The 20519-nt window shown below is 37.7% G+C and overlaps 1 protein-coding gene across 3 annotated transcripts in view; it reads right to left on the bottom strand.

Moving 5' to 3' along the window:
- The window catches only part of ak8 (adenylate kinase 8), a 146020-nt gene that overhangs the window by 29373 nt on the left and 96128 nt on the right, over positions 1 to 20519 (bottom strand). For all 3 annotated transcript variants that reach the window (XM_073052695.1, XM_073052696.1, XM_073052697.1), the window contains one exon: positions 16640 to 16781. In XM_073052695.1, coding sequence (XP_072908796.1) covers positions 16640 to 16781 — 142 coding nt within the window. The remainder of the gene's footprint in view (positions 1 to 16639; positions 16782 to 20519) is intronic.

Genomic DNA, 20519 nt, shown 5'->3' with positions numbered 1-20519 from the left:
AACAAATAATTCATTTTCTTGGAAAAGCTTACATCAAATCAGTACCTTGCATGAATGGTGTCAACTTTAGTTGACTCCACAAATGCACCATGGTTCATTTACAGCAGCCACAAAAGTTATGAATGTTGCAAAATAAGACCAAACACTTAAACAATTAATTTTATTTCCTCAGTTTTTTTGGTAATTTATTTATTTTTGAATGTCTTGACAATAAAATAAACCAACTCAATAACAGCTGGCTTTATTCAATTTACCCGAGGCAATTGTTTCCTTGGAGAAACTTTCTAAGAATTCTATTTTTTGGAAAATTGCCATGGAGTCATGGAAAGATACAGAACACAAGAGATTCTGCAGATGCTGGAAATCTAGAACAACACACACAAGATGCTGGAGGAACACGGCAGGTCAGGCAGTATCGATGGAAGTGAATAAACAGTTGATGTTTCAGGCCAAGTCCCTTCATCAGGTCAAATGAGAGATGCAGCTTAGAAACAGACCCACTGAGTTCACCCTGACCATCAACCACGCATTCACACTAAACCTATACCACTCCCACTTCTTTTTTCCCTCACATTTTCATCAACTCTTCTAGATTCTATCATTCATTATACACCAGTGTGTTGAAGATGTCTAATTCTCCATGTTTTTCTTCCACATCATTATCATTTCATGAAGGTAGTTGTTAGGAATTCAGAGCTTCATATGCATCATCTCCCAGATTCTATCACTCACTACACACCAGGGCAATTTACAGTGTCCAATTGACCCACTAACCTGAAATTTTGAAATTTGGGATGAAACTTTAGGATAACTTGCAAATTTCACACAGGCGAGGCCTGAAGTCAGGATTGAAGCTGGGTGTCTGGCACTTCCAGCCAGCAGTCCCGCAAGCTGCATCACCGTGCAACCCTGTTGTTTTGAATGAAACAGTTAAGTTTATTAAAGCATGTATTGCATTTTGATAGTGCAAACCAATTTGTTTGATATTTGATATGGAGCACACAAGTGAAGCAAATCACTGTTCCTAACATCCTGCAACACAGTTTCTGGTAACAGAGCAGATATGGCTGATGGAAGATGTTGGTTATGCAATAAATGCAATTACTTTAAACACTATTTACAAATTAACTAACCAAATACTTAAAAATAGAAATGACTCAAAATTTCATTTTTCATCAGGATGAAATTTGCAATGAATGGAAGAGTGCTCCAATGATGACCTCAGATATACTGAAATAACCTAAGGCAGCTGATGTTAGTGATGATCCTAAAGCAAATTCTAAATAGCATTTAATGTAGTAACCAGAAAACAGATTATTGATCTTTAAAAACCTTAACCAGGATTTCAAATAAATTGTGGGTTATTTCCCAAAATATCTTGTTCATAGTGTGGCTTTGCTAATACTAGTGTTATGGGTTTAAATGCTCTCTGAGGAAGGTTTTGCTACAAGGAGCTGTAAACACAGTATGGTTTGCTTATTCTGCTTTCAAACATTTATTACAGGACTATGAATTATCTGGGGGATTTGATCTTCATATTTCAGATTTTGTTTCTGGTATTAATTTGCTGACACGTGTGTCCATGTCATTTTGCCTGTTTAATTCTTGTCAGTAAAGCCCCAAGGATTATTAGACAGAGCTTTTTAATTATCAATGTAAGGAAGCTTTATTAAGACAGGCAAAGCTTTTCCTTCATAAAATTGTTTTAATTTTACTGATTAAATTATAAATTTTTCCTCATACTACTGCACTGTATGAAATCTGTCATTTCTGTTGTGCATTTAATATTTGATTAATATTTCAGCAATATTGTAAATACAGTACTGTAAAAAAGTTATATATATATACTGTGTGTATGTACAAATATATAGGGGTGTGTGTCTGTGTGTCTGTCTGTCAGTCAGTCAATGTGGAGCAAAGAGAGAGTTTGTAAATCTGGCAGCAGCAAAGGATGTTGGGAATGGTGAGGATGGAGCACCACAGAAGGGGTATGGGACAGGTGGCAGAGAAGATGTGCCAAGGGTGGGGGAGGGTGGCATGGCTGCAGACACACGCAGCCCTGAGGCACCAGGCAAAATCATTTGATTCCAAACAATTGGTTTACTGATCATTACAGGATGTTTCTCTGGTATTTCCTGCTTCCTCCCCTCCCCCTTCCCTTTTTCCTAACCATAATTCCCTTCTCCCTGTCCCCTTTTCACTCTCTGTCCACAATAGAGACCCATATTAGAATCAGTTTATCATCCCCCACATCATGAAATTTGATTTTTTTGTGACAGCAGTACAGTACAACATATAAAATTACTACAGTACTGCGCAAATGTCTAAGGTACCTGAGCTACATACATGTGCCTAAGACTTCTGCACAGTACTCTTTATTATCTGATTAAGCATTGCAGGTTACATGTAAAAGTGCGTAAATGGCATATGTCATTATGTTGCCACGTGATAAATGCGCACCTTACTTAAAGTACACGTACACGAGATCTCCCAGCTCTATTGTTTTTCTTTTAATTCATTTTTATATTTTGGAGTTACAGAACATAACAGTGACAATGAAGTATTTTAAACACAAACCCAAGACAACTATCTACCTGTTGAAGCACAGCAAGACATTCAAGTAAAAAATGTACAGGAAAAACGGTTGAGATTAAAAAAACGCAGTGTAGCATGTAGTTTTTCTTCAGAGCAGCATGTTTTTTTCACAAAAGGAAAGATGATTGAGTAAAAACAAAAGGCAGAAAATGGAAGAATTCATGGGTCCATAAACAGTGAACACCGGGTGATAATAATCATTAAAAAAAGCAGAAATGGCTGGCTACATCAGAAACATTGACATAATTACACAAAAGATAACTGGCTCATGTATACTGAGCAGTATTTTGAAGCAAATGAATTAGCTAATGAGAAACAAATGCCAATTTTGCTGCATGCATTGGGTTAAAAGGCATACAGTTTACTTTGGAGTTTAACTCCTCCAACCAAACCAGCTGAAATGAGCTTTGTAGATATTGTGAAAATAATGCAGGAACATTTAGAACTGAAACCATTATTGATTGTAGAAAGCTTTAGGTTTCATAAGCAGAATCAAAAGAAAGGGGCATCCATTTAAACATAAGTGGCTGAATTAAATAAGTTGTCTGAGCACTGTCAGCTCAATGAAGGGCTTAATGATGCACTGACAGATTGTTTAGTTTGTGGAATCTTAAAAGAAAGCATTGAAAAATGGCTCCTAACTGAAGCACAACTTACATTTTAAAGAGCAATTGAAATAGCTGTAGCAATGAAAACAGCAGAGACGCAATTGAGTTGCAGTCAGAAATAAAAGTGAGTGTAAACAAAATTGCAGCATCCAGACAGAAACCCATACTGGCTGAACAAATTGTGTTACTGCTGTGGCAGGGGCTCACATACACCAGACCAATGAAGATTTAAAAGTGAAATTTGTAGAAAATACCACAAAGTAGAACAAAGAGCATGTCAGGCAGACAAAAATAAATGGGCTGAAGATAAAAAGTCAAGTTGCAGTTTCAAAAAGAGCACTAATCCGCATGCTGTTGATGAAAAATCTGAAATTGATGAGAGTGACAAAGCCCTGAGATTTACAATGTGAAATCTAACAGGAGACAAGCAATATGGCTTACACCATAAGTAAACAGCAAATTAACTAAAATGGAATTGGACACTTGCTCAGCTGTTTCAGTCAATTCACAAGATGTATTTGAATGGCATTTTAAAGACACTGAACTGAAGCCCGCAGAGCTTACACTGGAGAAAAGTTAACTCCTGTGGGAATGACAGTCGTAACAGTGAAACACAACAACCAACAAGCCACATTGGGCTTGTATGTGGTATAAAAAAAAGGAGGGTCAACAATGTGGGGACATAGTTGTTTCAGTCACTCACTACTTGATTAGAGATCCATTCACCGTTTGCATGCTAGAGTCAATTGAAAGCGAATTAAGAAAGGTACCGGATGATGTCACAACTGTCTCCATGCTATACACCATGAACTGTTGCCCAACAGAGGGCAAACAAGTGTTGATGACAACCTCTGTGCCTCTGGTTGGAAAGCATGTTGGGCCAAGGAAGGACCATGCTGCTCAGAGGGATCGTGAAAAATGACGAAAGTAGTGGCCCATCAACAAAATATTTTTGTAGGAAACATATCTGAGAAAACTGATACGTTAGTCAGGCAGTTACTTGCGAAATGTGGCCTGGTTTTAAGCTGGAAGAGAGTTCAAGGAGCTTCAGGAAAATTGCAAACATTCAGCTTTTGTGAGTATAAAGAACCAGAATCTACTCTGTGTGTATTAAGGTTATTGGATGATCTTCAAGTGGGAGACAAAAAGCTGCTTGTAACAGTAGATGCAAAGACCAAGGCCCAGCTGGATGAATGTAAGGCCAAAAAGAATGGAGTCAATGGAGATCTGAAAACAGAGGATTTATCAGATCTTGTTGTGGATGAGGAAACCAAACGAGAGATCAGATCATAAAGGTAGCAATAGAAGGATTAATAGGAGATCACTCCAGTGAATTAAATGCACCTTCTAGATGCGCATCCTAGAAAGAAGAAAATAGAAAAGAGGAGGATGGCATAAGTGCTATGGAAATGGAAGAGGATAAATGAGACCAAATCCAGAGATACAAGAATTTAGAAGAAATAAGTGAGGAGAAAAAAAGACAAGAAGTTGAAACGAGCAGATCCAGAGAGAAAAGCCAATAAAAGGAGAAGAACGGTTCAGAGCTGTCAGAACCATTCTCTTTGGTTCTAGAGTCAATTCCTACAACGACCATGGAGGAGGCCCCATAACCTGAAATTGTTTCACAGCCGCAAGTCACACCTGCCAAGCAGAGTGATCCCCCTTGTCAGGAAAGATGTTATCCCACAAAAGAAGGGCTTCATAGCAATTAAATCTTTAGTCTCAAATGGGATATTTTAAAATTTACTGTGCTGTGGATCCCTATATAGTAGTTGTATTATGTAGTATATACAGTAAGTGGAGATGCACTGTATATTGAGTTGGAGTTTACAGCTAAGCAGAGAGGAGTGTTGTGTATTTAATATTTCAGGAATATTTAAGTAATGTTGTAAGTATATTAACATGAGAAAATCTGCAGATGCTGGATATCCAAAGCAACATACACAAAATACTGAACAAACTCAGCAGGTCAAGCAGCATCTATGAAAATGAATAAACAGTCGGTGAGAAGGGCTGAGACCCTTCTTCAGAACTGAAAAGGAAGGAAGAAGATGCCAGAATAAAAAGGTGGGGGGAAGGGACAGAGAACAGCTAGAAGGTGATAGGTGAAGCCAGGTGGGTTGGAAAGATAAAGAGTTAAAGAAGAAGAAATCTGATAGAAAAGGAGAGTGGACCATAGGAGAAAGAGAAGGAGGAGGCGACCTAGGAGGAGGTGATAGACAGTTGAGAAGAGTAAGAGGCCAGACTGGGCATAGAAGAAGAGGGGAGGGGGAAAGAAACCTTTTTTTACTGGATAGTGAAATTGATATTCATGCCATCAGGTTAAAGACTATACAGACAGATTATAAGGTGTTGCTCCTCCACCCTGAGGGCGGCCTCCTCTTGGCACAAGAGGAGGCTATGGACTGATATGTTGGAACAGGAATGGGAATTAAAATTAAAATATTTGGGCACCTGAAAGTTCTGCTTTTGGCGGATAGAGTAGAGGTGTTTGATGAAGCAGTTCCCCAATTTATGACAGGTCTAACCAGTGTAGAGGAGACTGCATCAGGAGCACCAGACACAATAGATGACCCAGCAGATTCTCAGGTGAAGTGTGCTTTGCCTGGAAGGATTGGTTTGGGTCTGGAATGGAGGTGAGGGAAGAAGTAAACGTGTAGGTGTAGCACTTAGGCCGCTTGCAAGGATAAGTGCCAGGAGGGGAATTTTGGGGGACGGATGAATGGAGAAGGGAATTATGGAGGGAGTGATCCCTGTGGAAAGCGGAGAGAGGCCGAGGTAAATATATTGTTTGATTAAGCACTCTTTGTTGTTTACATAATGCTTTGTGAGTTATATGTAAAGGTATGTAAATAGCATACATCATTTCACCACTACGTGAAATCAAAGTTAGATTCACATTCTAGACTCTGTGTTTTCATTTCAATACATTTTGGAGTTACAAAATATAACAAATTCCAATGTACACCTCACATTTCTTGGTACTTCCTTTTCAAACTTGGCAGCAATCTGGTCTCAAAGGCCATACGTTCAAGACTTGAATACATAGTCTGTGCTGCTACTCTAGTGTAGTGCTGACAGATGATAAATTGTCTTATGAATGAGATGTTCAACTCAAAATCCCATATACCTGTTTTTTGCAGTTTTGTAAGATGATAAAAATCCCTCAACACCATTCAAAGAGAAAGGTGTTCTTCACTAGTAAGGGAATCACGGGATGTGGAGAGGGTACAGAAGAGATTAATCAGGATGATATGCTTCAGTTATGAAGAGAGAATTGATAGGCAAAGCTTCTTTTCCTTAAAGCAGCAAGCTAAGAGGGACCTAGTACAGTTATACAAAATTATGAGAGGCATATATAAAATAGGAAACTTTCCTCCATGGCAGAGATATAGGGTCGGGGGAAGAGGTGTAGAGCAGATGTGACAAAAATATTTTTTGGAATCTGGACTGATCTGCTGAGGATGTGGTAGAGGCAGATAGCCTCAGACACCATTCAAACATTATCCAGATGAACAGCCAAGGCACAGAAAGTTATGGAACCTGCTTGTTGATTAGCATGGTCACAGGGGCTGAAGGACTTGTTTCTGTGCTATCTAACTCCATGAGTCTACAGTGCTAAGGGAAAAGATCAACAGTCACCTTATTGAATGGCAATGCAGGCACTCAGGACCAGGGGCCCTTTTGCTGGATCTTGCTGTCCAGAAACATCTTCCAAGTGGCTTCATCAGACTTCAATCATAGTCCCTTTCATTTGTGAAATGGAAAACTTGATATGGCCTCCTGATATCAGTAGATGTTAAGGCTAATGTACTGCAGTAATGCTACACTGAATTTTCAGAGTTATATCAAAAATAAGGGGTCCAAATGCCCAAACTCTGCAGGAAGATACATAATTCTCTATTACTTCTTCCAAGTTATGATAAATATTGTGAATAGTTAGGATCCCTGAATCAATCACCACATCACATGTTTCATCCCTTCAGTCTTTTTAAGCCCAATTTCTGTTTGATAGAGTTCAATAAATTTCCAAGCCAAAGGCATAAACATATGTATGTTATCTAGATGTATTTCCAGATGATTACCGGTAGTTATCTTGAGGTCTATCTAGATTACATATGTTAAAAATCAATTAACTGAGAGCAAAAAAAACAAATTCCTGGAGGAAATCAATGGGTTGAGCAGCATCTATGGAGGCAAAAGTATGGCTGATATTTTGATTTGAGACCCTCCAGAAGGGAGAGTGTAGAGGGAGCTAGCTTATATCAGGAGCAGTGAGGCAGGTGACAGATGAAACAAAATAGGAGGGAGATAGACAGATACAGCCAGGTGGAGAAGGGGAAGTGGAAGTGGTGGATTTCGCAGACAATGGCTGGTGAGTGACAGGTGGAGACAGATAAGGAAAGAGAGAAAAAGGGGAAGATGGAGCCAGGTAGGAAGGAAGAGAGGGTATAGGTAGAAACAATGATAAATGGAAATAAAGTTACTGCAAATGCTGCAATCTGAGAAGGAAGGATAATGTAGAATCAGATCAGGGAGGGATGATGGGCAGATGGAACAAGATAGAGAACTGGAATGAAACTGGTGATAGGGGGCATCAGAAAGGTGGGGGGGGGGATTACCTGAAAGTAGAAAATGCAATGCTCATACCATTGGGCTGTAGATCATTCAGGCTGAATATGACGCACTGTTCTTTGTGATTGGTCTCGCCCTGGCAATGGAGAAGGACACAGATTGACATGTAAATGTGGCAATGGCCTTCTCCAAGAGCTCAACATCACTGAAACCTTGCAGTGTATGGAAGATGTTACGGTGAAATTAAAACTTTAATTATGAAGGCCAAAGAAATTCATTAAAAATATTGCAGGTAGAATCAAAGAAAACCCTAAATTGATTTATAAAAATACAAGGGAAGAATAGGTCCTATAAAATCAAAGTTATAGGTTAGTATGAAAGGTGGAGATAGATATGAAATTCTGAATACTTAACAACTGTCTTCATGAAATGGTGATGATACAGAAATTAAAGAGGAAAACATGAAGAGTTAGAAATATTGAACACAGTAAACAGTTTTAAAAGTGGAAAAAACTGCAGGAGCCAGTTAAAATATATCCTTGACTCTTCAAAAGAATCAAAGGAGGAAATAGTGCAGACTCTGATTATTATTCCTAACCCCTCTTTAGCTTTTGGCACAATGCCCAATTCCACATTTATAAAGATATAGATATATCAATGACAATCAACATGGAATTATTAATTTATCATGTCTGACTAAATTGAAATGTTAAGGAGATACCAAGAGTGACAATGAAAGCAAGCCGTTTTATGTATTAAATCATAAATTCTAGCAAAATGCTTGAAAAATTTGCTGATACCAGATCAATCAAAAAAGTAAATTCTCCATGAGATCCAAGCTCAGTGGGAATTTTTATAATTTGTATTTTTATAATTTATGATTTTATAATTTATAATCTGTGCACCATGAATTTCTGAAGGACTCACTGCTAGATCCTTTGTTTTTTTTGCAATTTATATTAATGGCTTTGACTCTAATATAGAAGCTATAGATTAGAACTTTGATAAAGATGCCAAGATTGGTAGTGTGGTTGGTGGTGAACAAGAAAGTTGAAGGTATGATTTGACTTTTTAGATGGGTACAAATGTGGCAAATGGAATTCAGATTGGGAGCTTGTACAGAAGGGAAGGCAAGCAAAGCAGAGATTATGCAATAAAGTTCAAAATTCAAAGTAAATTTATCAAAGTACGTATATGTCACCATATACATCCCTGAGATTCATTTTCTTGCATGCATATTCAATAAATCCATAATAAAATAATAGACATAATAGAATCAATGAAAGACCGCATCAGCTTGGGTGTTCAATCAGTGTGCCAAAGACTACAAACTATGAGAATACAAAAATAAATAATAAGAGTCATTGAAAGTGAGTCCATAGGTTATGGAAATAGTTCAGTAATGGGGGAAGTGAAGATGTGCAAAGTTTTCCCCTCTGGTTCAAGACCCTGATGGTTATGGGGTAATAACTGTTCCTGATGCTGGTAATGTGAATCCTAAGGCTCCTGTACCTTCTTCCTGATGGCAGCAGCAAGAAAAGAGCATGGCCTGGGTGGTGGGGATTCCTGATGATGGATGCCATTTTCTGCGACAATGCTCCATGTAGATGGACTCAATGGTGGGGAGGGTTTACCCGTGATGGATTTATTATCAACAATAAATGTTAGTAAGAGTAAATGAAACTAAATGCTATTGGAGCTATTAAGGAACAATGAGATCCTGGAAAGTGTACCACAAATCTATGAAATTAGTGGGATTGGCAGATAAGGAAATTAAGAAAGGTGCAAAGAAAGCAGACAAGATCTTTGTCTTTTAATTTTCTCAGGCATAGATTAATTTTTACTCTAGTTACACTGTATTAGAATACTACACAGTTTTACTTCAGATTCAGATTCAGATTACCAGTACTCTTGCAATGACACTTACATGGATGTTTCCACAGATGGTAAATTGTAAATATGAAGATAGATAGAGTTATTTTGTTTTGATCAAAGACAAAGGGGAGATTAATTTGTGGAGTGCCATATTGAGAGGTCTAGACAAGGTGGATAGATGGGCCTATTTCTCCATTTTATGAAGCAGGAAGATTGACAACCAAGCAGCATTGATTTAAATCAATTGATATAAAACTTGTAGTGAGTTATAATAATTATTTTCTCATCTAACAGGTGGTGGGGATCTGGAGCCAGAAGCCCTCATCACATTCATGAAGTATTTGGATGAGTACTTGATAATGTAATCATAGGCTGCAGAGGGATAGCTCCCATTAAAAGTTTGATGAGGAGGGATGTAAAAAGACTCAAGTGGACCACAGAATAGTTGGTAAATGGTCAGCCCTTTTCTGTGACTTAGATTTTATGCAATTACTGTAGTTGTCAAGTTTGTAATGGAAACATCATGAGTTCAAAAACAGAACTGAGAGTTGAGCAGCACACCAAGTTGCAATAATGTAGTCAAGGCGGAATTAGAATTGGTGCTAAGTTTATAGCATATGTGCCAGGGGCCAAAGAATTATTAAGAAATGGATGTGAGTCAATTGGTCAGATAGCACAAATACTATGAAAAGCACTGGCAAGGTAGAGCTGGTTGAATTAATGCACATGTAGAAGCTACAGCAACATTTGGACAGGTAAAATATGGTTGTTGAGAACAGATCCTTAGAGACTCAACAATAACACATAACTAAGTAATTTTTGAAAGGTTGCATGAATACACTAATGAGAACTGTAAATGAAAATCAATGTTAATAAAACAATAAAATGTTTTCCATTGTTACTTACAGAGCTCATTCAAAGAAATGATATAAGCAATAAAATTTCCCCCTCTGGAAAGTGGCTTAATTCTTTTGACTTGGATTATTAAAGTAACTTCTCATTAGCATCAACATATCAAAGCTTGATTACAAAATCCAAGCACAACGTTATTTGATTCACTTTTGATTTCACATTTTAAGCCCTCAGGCAAAGAACTGTTATCTCTATAATAAGAACTGCAATGCAATGAGTTCATTTCTAAACTGCCTGTAGTTACGGAGTTTTCCACTGTGCATTGTGCTACTTCAGGTAATCAGATAGCTGTTAATTAATGAAAATGTCAGGTGAATCCCTCATCTGGGGTCATCATTATCCATTCAGAAACTGTATCCCAATATCATTAACAGTATCCAGTGCTACTTCGAGCTCAATTAACTTAATGTTATGCAAATGAATGCTCTCATCATCAGATTAACCCACAACGTTAATAGCATATAATTGGACCCTCAAATGGGGCAATTAGAGAAGGCTCCTTCCATTCGTCTTACAAGGCTAATTATTGTTAATAGAAGACAGGGACTACATCCCAAGGCTACAACTGAGAGGGGCAGCTGTCTGTAGAATACACACTAAACACACATAATATGTGATTATTAATTCTGCACTGTAATGTGGGACTTTTGAAAAAGCATAACTTTGAACGCAGTACCCTGTAATAAAAGATTTCTTTTTACTTTTATTTCAGGGACATATTTGGTTATCATACATATTATTATTTCTATTGTTCCAGAAGATGTATTTACATAGTTTTGAATGCCTGGTCCACCATTTACAATGACAAGCACACCTTGACTTTTTTGGCAGCTTGTATATGTTCACTACTATCAGCAGCTTCCTGAAAGTAGATCTGTTCACATGGACACAAACTACTTCGCTGACATAAATCCCACAATAATAATCAGGGCTTAAATTAACAAGACATCTTCAGATTTAATTAAATGTAATTCTTGTATTTTTACATGTTTTAGGGATCGTATTCCAGATGTAACTAGTGCCCTGAACATAAATGTTGAATGGATTACTCAATGGCTAGATTGCAACAGTTTCCTGATCAATTATCCAATACACTTCCATGCACAGACTTACTACAATTTGCTATTGTCTGTGTCAAAATCAGTTATTTAAAACATCATGTTTTATTTTTGCACAGTTCATCAATTTCTCCAGAAAAAGCCTGAGGGTGACCTGCATGAAGAAGATTACGAAGGAGAAAATGTTTCTACTTGTGGGGAATCCAGAAAATAAAAGAGGTCATCAATAAACCCATCAGGGAATTCAGAAGGGCTTCAAGCAGTAGAGAGTGTGAATTGCATACAAGCATTGATGAGGAATCTAGATAAACACAGCAGTATTAAGAGAATGTTTTGCCAATGTGGCTCTGCAGATGTGCAGAAAGAGGTTCATGTCAAAACACTGACACGGACCCCAGAAGCCACGTGTCCTCTTGCCGTGTGTAAAGTCACAGTAATTTTCTGTAAAAGAGTTACCGGTAGTTCTATTTTCTGATGCCACCAAGACAGGGATTTTGTAGTTTAAAGAAATGTTTCCTCAAATCTGCAGTTTCATGTGTATCTCGTGAAGCAGAAAAAATGAACTTTAATTAGAAAGGTTAGAAGTTCAAGCTTTGACATTAGCTACGACAAGGTGTATTACAGAATTTTGGGTGGTAGCTTGTCAATGTAAGAACCAATGCCAGTTCCAGAAAGTCCTACAGAATTCTTGACTTGTCTGGCTTGAGAATTTTATCTTAGAATGTCACTTTGTGACCAATCTTTACATGCGCATAGCAACCAATTTGTGCAGAGTCCCACAAACAAAAACATTAGAGAACAAACAACAAAATCATTGTTTTAATGGGAGGCAATTTTGCTTGGAGAAGAAAACGGACTAAAACAAAATGAAAACACCACATTTTTCCTTGGTTTGTTCTATACAGGATCATACACATCTACCTCAGCTGGCAATGTGGTGTTTAGTTCATGTTGGAAAGGTGGCACCTTTGACAGTACAGCACTTCCTTATATTGAATGACTAAGATTTTGTACTTGAACCCTGAATGATCTGCCTAAGGAAATGTTACCAATGACTCCAAGCTGACGCACAGGTTATTACCATGCCACTGTGAAAAATTCACCTCACATTCATTTCATATTATAAATGGCATTTTGAAGTTCATTCTCCTGTTAAAGTAACATCATTAAAATAATGTGAAACAGAACTTGACTCAAATATGCTTAAATCAAAGCCTTCTGAGTAACTTCAACCCCAAGACTGCATGTCAAGAAACAGGCACAAGTAGAATTGTGCATTCGATGAAATTTGAGTTGGACAAAGCAAGCAATGTATGGTGAATATAATTAGAAAACATGCAGAGAAGACTGTGAATTTACATGAAATACTTATTTGAAATTCCAGAATACCTTGTCTCTAATGGACACAATTTCACAACCAAGTTCCTGGCTTGTTCGTTTTCTATTTCATTGCAGATACAGCACAATAATCCTCTAAAATCACACCTTATGAAAGTGCTTTCCCTGCACACAGAACTAAAGAGTAATGAATATTCCACTGCATGCCCAACAAACTTCTTGTAAATGGCAAGGATAGAGGACAGGTACAGTTGTATTAGAACAATTAATGAGGAGTAAGATAGGGCTGTGGTATGCAGAGCAACACCTACCACTTGAAATGGCTAAAGACCGAGTAGCTGGTAATGTGGTTATTAACCTTACTGGCCCCGGGATTGTGCCAGAGATTTCAACTCCATTTTCCCATTGATTCTTCTATTAATCTGTTGTGTGTTCTCAGTAATCCATATGGGGATCAGCACTAGAGAATACTGAGTATGTGCAAATACAGCAGACTGATGAATTCATTTACCTGTACAAAAGCAGTTAACAACCTTCTGAAAAGTCCCTGAACAGAGTTCAAATTTGGTCTGACTAGTAAAATAGTGGGCACACATCTCCCATTTTTATATTGAACTAAACTGTGCTTACTGTTTTACTAGTAGACTATGGGCACAGATTTTTACTATCTGTAGATAGTAATGTAGAATTACTATAATTAGAATTATCTATAATGTAGATGCTACTATTATCTATAGATCATAGATCTACAGAAAATGTTATCTGTAGGTAGCAATAATCTATTTACATAAATAATTGTTAAGTAATTAGAAATGTTTTACTTCTACTAGTTTAACCACGCTTCAGTGAAAATTAGTGTATACAGGCAAAGAAACTCAGCCTTGTGCAAGGAACTGGATTAAATTTCTCCATCTCTCAGCACCAGCCTCATTATGAATCACTTGTTTAGAGAAATAAACCTGCATTATTTTAGGGGGAAAATGAATACATTTTATCTGTTGGGACTTCCATTGAATTTATTCAGTGAGCAGCTAAGTTTTTCAGACCTGATTCCCTGGCCTGCCGAAGAATCTCATGGACACTACAAATGAAATAGAAAGAGAAAATGGTGGAAACACACAGCAGGTCAAGCAGTGTTTATGGAAAAATAAACTGTTGACTTATCTGAGATCCTTTATCAGTTCCATCATCACATGTAGCTGACCTGGAATCAAATGCATTTCATAAAGTTTCTGTCATGGATAATGAGAAAGTGCTGAACTGTGCTAACAATTCAGTTCAGTTTCTCTTTCCTCAGATGCTGCATGATTTGCTGAGTGTTTATATCATTTTCTGCTTTTATTTTGGATTCCTAGGACCTGCAGTTTTATTGATTTTCAAACACAACTGGCACCAGAATCTCAGGGTCTGACAGGGTAAATGGTTAGGGTCCCTGCTTCTCATTTCAACGCAGTGTGACCTTACATTTGTTAGCAACAGGATCAAACCCGATTGCACTTCCTTCTGCAGCTGAATAATGCATCAATATAATCCTGCTGGTCAAGTCCTATTTTAAAGGGAAAACAGAATCTTCCCAGTGTCTGCAGCCATCCTGTTCCAGCTCTGTTCATTAGATTGGATCAGTTTTAATTGTAACATACAGTGAAATTCGTCACTTGTGTCAACAGTCCAAGAATGTGCTGAGGGACATGATTCCAGTGCTAATATAGCATGCCTAGTACTTATTAACTCATTGGTATGTGGGAGGAAACTGGACCAGCTGGAGGAAACATATGCAATCATGGGGAGAATATACAAACTCTATACAGACAGTGGTGGGAATTGAACCTGGGTCGCTGTTGCATTAAATGGGAATTAGTACATCAGGCTATGGAGGATGATCTCAGGCCAAATGCAGATCAATAATAATTCTCTGCCTTGGATTATTAAACAGAGTAATAAAGCGCTACCACACAGAAATGAGCCCTTTGGCCCATCTAGTTAATGCTGAACCGTTGTTCCCCGTAGTCCCATTGGCCCTTTTCAAATGCTCAACTGTTGAAATTCAGTCATTTCCTTCTGTTCTAAAAGGTAGATCCAAAACTTTAAAATTCACTACCAGGCAAAGAGACCTTAGTGCCAGCACTGAAGTCCACTATCTCACCAATCTTAACCAGCATTCATAATTAGGAAACATCGGATTTTCTTATGATTTCAACAATCCTTTGGACTACTTTCTATCACTTATACACACAAAGGGAGAAGAGAATATGAATGAGAATGAAAAAGTGAAAGGGAAGAAAGTTTTAAACTATAAACCCATGCTTTGTATTTGGCCATATGTCCGAAGAGGATAATAGGTTCTTGATTAGTAAGGGTGTCAAAGGTTACAAGGAGAAGGCAGGAGAATGGGGTTAAGAGTGATAATAAATCAGCCAAGATGGAATGGGCGATCAACATGATGGGCCAAATGGCCTAATTCTGCTCCTATGTTGTATGTCACCATGGATCAGTATCACAAGTATTTTTCAACATTAGTTCTCTGCTTCTCTTTACTTTATCTCCTTTCTTTTCTCCCATTTTCTCTGCCATTCAAATATAAGTGATATGATTAACCTTAATTACTGCTTAGTACTGAAAATTTAACGATACAAAGGAGATGGACTTTAGGGAAGCTAAGCCTGCACTGCTCCCTGTTACTATTGATGGTGAGGATGTGGATGAGGTGAGGACCTACAAGAACCTAAGGATTCACCTGGATGACAGACTTGAGAGGAGCACCAACACAGAGGCTGTCGACTTCCTATGAAGACTGAGGTCCTTTGGAGAATGCAGGCCTTTCCTTCAGATGTTCTACCAGTCTGTTGTCACCAGTACAATGCAATGGTGTGCTGGGGCAATGGCATTAACACAGATGATGCCAACAGGCTCAATAAACTGATTAGGACGGCTGGCTCTGTTATAGGAGTCAAAATGGACACACTGGAGGCTGGGTAGAACAAAGGACCCTACAGAATATCCTGGCAATTCTGGACAATGTTTCTGATCCTCTGCATGCCACCTTGGCTGAATAGAGGAGCACATTTACTAATAGACTAAGACAACTGCTCTGCTCCAAAGAGTGCCATATGAGATCATTTTTACCCTCAGCCATAAGGCTCTATAATGAGTCAACCTATAGCTGGGGAAGTGATGGCCCCTCCTGTAACTTATTTTTTATTCTTCCTTACTTCTCTTCTAATATTTGTATATCTGTGCACTTCTAATGCTACTGTGACACTGTAATTTCCTTTGGGATCAATAAAGTACCTATCTATCTGTCTACCTATTTTTCTCTATATCTCAAAATCTTCCATCTTTGTCTTGCTCTCTTTGCAGCATTTAAAATGAAACTACATATTCAAAAAGATCACATTAATATATAGCATGGTGTGGCTCATTAAGGATTCTTCATTCTGTTTGGTTGAAATAGCTTGTTGTGGTTTACCATACTCTTACAAGAGCAAGATGCTCTATAGAAGTAATCATGCCCCTCTACCAGGAGAGCTTATTGCCAACCCCTGATTGCATGGTGAGGAGCATAGTTATAAGACAAAGCATTTTTAACACAGAATTATACTTTAGTTGTAATGTAATGGTTGTATCATTATTTAGGCAAGTCTCAATATACTGCATTAAATATATTACATGAAGGCTTACCTATTTGCTAAGAATCCTGCATCTTTTAACATTTCAGCTTGTATCAAATCTTGAGGAAATCCATGCATCACCCAGCCCCGAGTGGAACAGTCCAGTTTACTTAGCCTTTGAGCGACACACTTCATGACCATAACATCTGGAACTAAAATAAACAGAATATGATTACAATATTATGTGTTGTACAGTATTATACCATATTACAGTTTGCTATGTTTCTGAGTTTGTGAAACAAGAACAATAATCTTGCTCATCTTTCCACCTCACCACTTGAGATTGTGCCTCAAATCTTTTTCCTGGATGGTAGGTGTCACATACAGAATAGGGAATTTAATCAAAGAGAATTTCTAGCCTGGTACCAATTTCACACTTGATGTTTGGGTGATAGTTGAAGTACATTCTTCCCAGTACATTTACATTTCAGATTCACACAATAATCTCTTATAGCACTAATAATACATGCACTGTTTCTAGTTGATGATTTCAGGTATCATGAAGAGTCATATTCATACTGCAGTCTTTTAAAAATATTTCCTCCTTTAGTATTCAATTCCACCATAGAGTGTTGCAATTTTATTATGAAGATATTTCCTTATGTTCTCCAGTCAATTGTCTATATGCAGTTTTGCAACTCCTTTGTGCACTTCATGTCTTAATAATTATGTAATCCATTCTATACTAACTGTAACACAGTGAGTGGAAAAATTGATTACCTGATCATTGTTATGTTACAGTTTATGAATCAGAATCATGTTTAATATCACTGGCATAAGTCTTGACATTTGTTAACTTTATGGCAGCAGTACAATGAAAATAGAGAAAAAAAGCTGAATTACAGTAAGTATATACATGCCTATTAAATAGTTAAGTTAATAAGTAGTGCAAAAAAAGACGGAAATAAAAGAGAAGTCGTGTTTGTGGGTTCAATGTTCATTTAGAAATCGGATGGCAGAGTGGAAGAGGCTGTTCTTGAATCACTAACTGTGTGGCTTCAGGCTTCTGCACCTCCTTCCCAATGGTAATAATGAGAAGTGGGCATGTCCTGGGTGGTGGAGATCCTTAATGAAGGATGCCACCTTCCTAAGGCACCGCTCTTTGAAGATATTTTGGATACTACAGAGGCTAGTATCCATGATGGAGCTGACTAATTTTACAAGTTTCTGCAACTTATTTTGATCTTATGCAGTAGCCCCCACCCACCCCCCCATCATACCAGACGGTGATGCAGCTAGTCAGAATGCTATCCACGGTACATTTGTAGAAGTTTTCGAGTGTTCAAGTTGACAAAACCAAATCTCATCAAACCCACAATAAAATATAACTGCTGTCTTGCCTTCTTTATAGTTGCATCAATATGTTATGTCCAGGTCAAATCCTCAGAGATACTGGAACCTAGAAACTTGAAATTGCTCACTCTCTTCACTTCTGATACCTCTAGGAAATTAGTTTGTATTCCCTCATCATATCCTTTCTGAAGTCCATAGTCAGCTCTTTGGTCTTGATGATGTTGAGTGCGAGGTTGCTGCTGCGACACCATCAACTAACTGGTATATCTCGTCCTAAAGGCCCTTTCATCACCATCTGAGATTCTGCCAACAATGGTTGTATTTTCTGCAAATTCATGAGTGTAGAGGGAGTAGAGCAGTGGGCTAAGCATGCATCCCTGTGGTGCACCGATGTTGACTGTTAGCAAGGTGGAGATGTTATGGGAGAGGTTATGTGCAAATTGACTCATGTGTTACATCACATCAGTATCTACATTTTAAATATGATTCATTGGCTCTATAAGCCATTGGGCATTATGATGAGCAAATGAAAGGTGTTTTAAAATTCAAAAAATTCAAGTAACACAAACAAAACGCTGGAGGAACTCAGCAGACCAGGCAGCACCTATGGAAAAGAGTACAGTTGACGTTCCGGCCCATGACCCTTCAGCCTGAAACGTCGACTGTACTCTTTTGCATAGATGCTGCCTGGTCTGCTGAGTTCCTCCAGCGTTTTGTTTGTGTGGCTTGGATCTCCAGCGATTGCAGATTTTCTCTTTTTTGTAATTAAAATTCTAGTTGTTTCCTTTATTCAATAGCAGAAATTCTGTTTAGAGTAGAAAAAGGTTTAAACTTAAAATAACGCTGGACAACAAATCTTTTTGAAAGTGTCGCTTCCTCAGAATCTCTTTTTGTTTATGATAGACCACTTGAAGCTGAACAAGAATATAATTTCAGACTACTTGTAGCATGTCGGAATTTGGAGAAACAAGAAACTAACGTTTATTTAATATTATGCATTTAATTGCATAAAGGTGCTGATGCTTTGCAATAGTTCAACTAAGATAAAAATGTTTTGTTGATGATTTTTATTTGTACTCAAGTGGCTGAGGCTTCTTGCTTAAGTGTCCAACAGTAATCAGCCAGGATTGATGGATTCCACTTGCCTTGATACTTTCTCCATGACTACAATGTCCTGGTGAAAACTTTCACCATGCTTGTCATCAACAGCAGCAAGGTTTGCTGGGAAAAAGTCTATATGGGAATGCAGAAAATGAATCTTTAGTGACATGATGTACTTCATGGCTTTGTATGCTTGAAGCACGTTGTCAACCAGCTGCACATAGTTTGGTGCTCCGTAGTTGCCAAGAAAATTTGCAACAAAATCCTCAAATGCCTTCCATATGATTTTCTCTGGTTGCACAAGAAGGTCTTCGATTTGTCTGTCACTGATGACCTGTTTGATCTACAGACCAACAAAAATGCCTTCCTTAATCTTGGCATCAGTTATTCTGACTTGAATTATGAATTGAAATAACAAATATAGGCTATTTCAAAAAATGGTGCATGATAGGGAAATTTCATGGTGACTTTCATGAAGCCCAAGATCCATAAGATACACCCAAAAATATTCAGGAAGCAATATCTTTGTTGTCCATTGTAATCATAAGAATTGTGGAACTGGTTTATTTTAGGACTATTAACACCCATTGAATTAAATCTCTCAAAAGATTTAGTTACCTGCCAATGTTGTCCTTGAGGTTATTGTTGCCTCCTTTATTATTTATCCTTATAGACCACTATAATTTAAATTACTCTCAGTGGCCTACCATATTTCAAGGAGAGTTAGACCATCTATGTTTTTTCTAGGTGATCAAGAATTTAAATATTAACAATTTGTAGTGATATAAAGATACATGCAACTCAACTACCTAATTAAAACTGTGGAACATTTGTTTTAAAAAAGGACCTAAAATCATAATCTTTTACAAGTACTAAATAAGTGTTTGAGTATTCAGTATAATTATTGCTATGTATTGATCATTTTGTGCTCTTTGTCATGATGGACTAGGGACGGAATCCTGGTATGGTTGTGCTGTACGCTGTAAAACTTAATGATAAATGAAGCTGCAGTTATCCTGAGCAATAAAAGTACTAGAGAGAGAAGATGGGAAGCTGGAAATGAAGATTCGTATTGGCCATTAGTACTTCGGTAAGGTACCTTAATATTCTTATGTCCTTACATGAGAAAAAGATCAATCTGATCTCCAAACTGGCGACAACTTAATTATGACTACATAATTTATAAGGCTCCATCATGAAGAATATTTTCAGTGTGTTCATGGAGTTGATCACTTGCTTTATCATGAGCAGAACCGCCTCAAATATTGGAAGGCCTAGATAGAGTGGATGTGGAGAAGATGTTTCCTCTAGTAGAGGAGTCCAGGACCAGAGGTTACTGACTCAGAATAGAAGGAGGTCCCTTTAGAACAAAGATGAGGAGGAATTTATTTAGCCACAGGGTGATGAATCTGTGGAATTCATTGCCACAGATGGCTGTGGAGGCTTGGTTATTAAGTATATTTAAAGCAGTTGATGCGTTTAAAGTAAATTTATTA

The sequence above is a fragment of the Hemitrygon akajei genome, chromosome 7 (genome assembly GCF_048418815.1).
Source record: "Hemitrygon akajei chromosome 7, sHemAka1.3, whole genome shotgun sequence".
NCBI lineage: Eukaryota > Metazoa > Chordata > Chondrichthyes > Myliobatiformes > Dasyatidae > Hemitrygon > Hemitrygon akajei.
The sequence above is the reverse complement of the archived record's forward strand: the minus strand, read 5'-3'. Positions and strand labels throughout refer to the sequence as shown.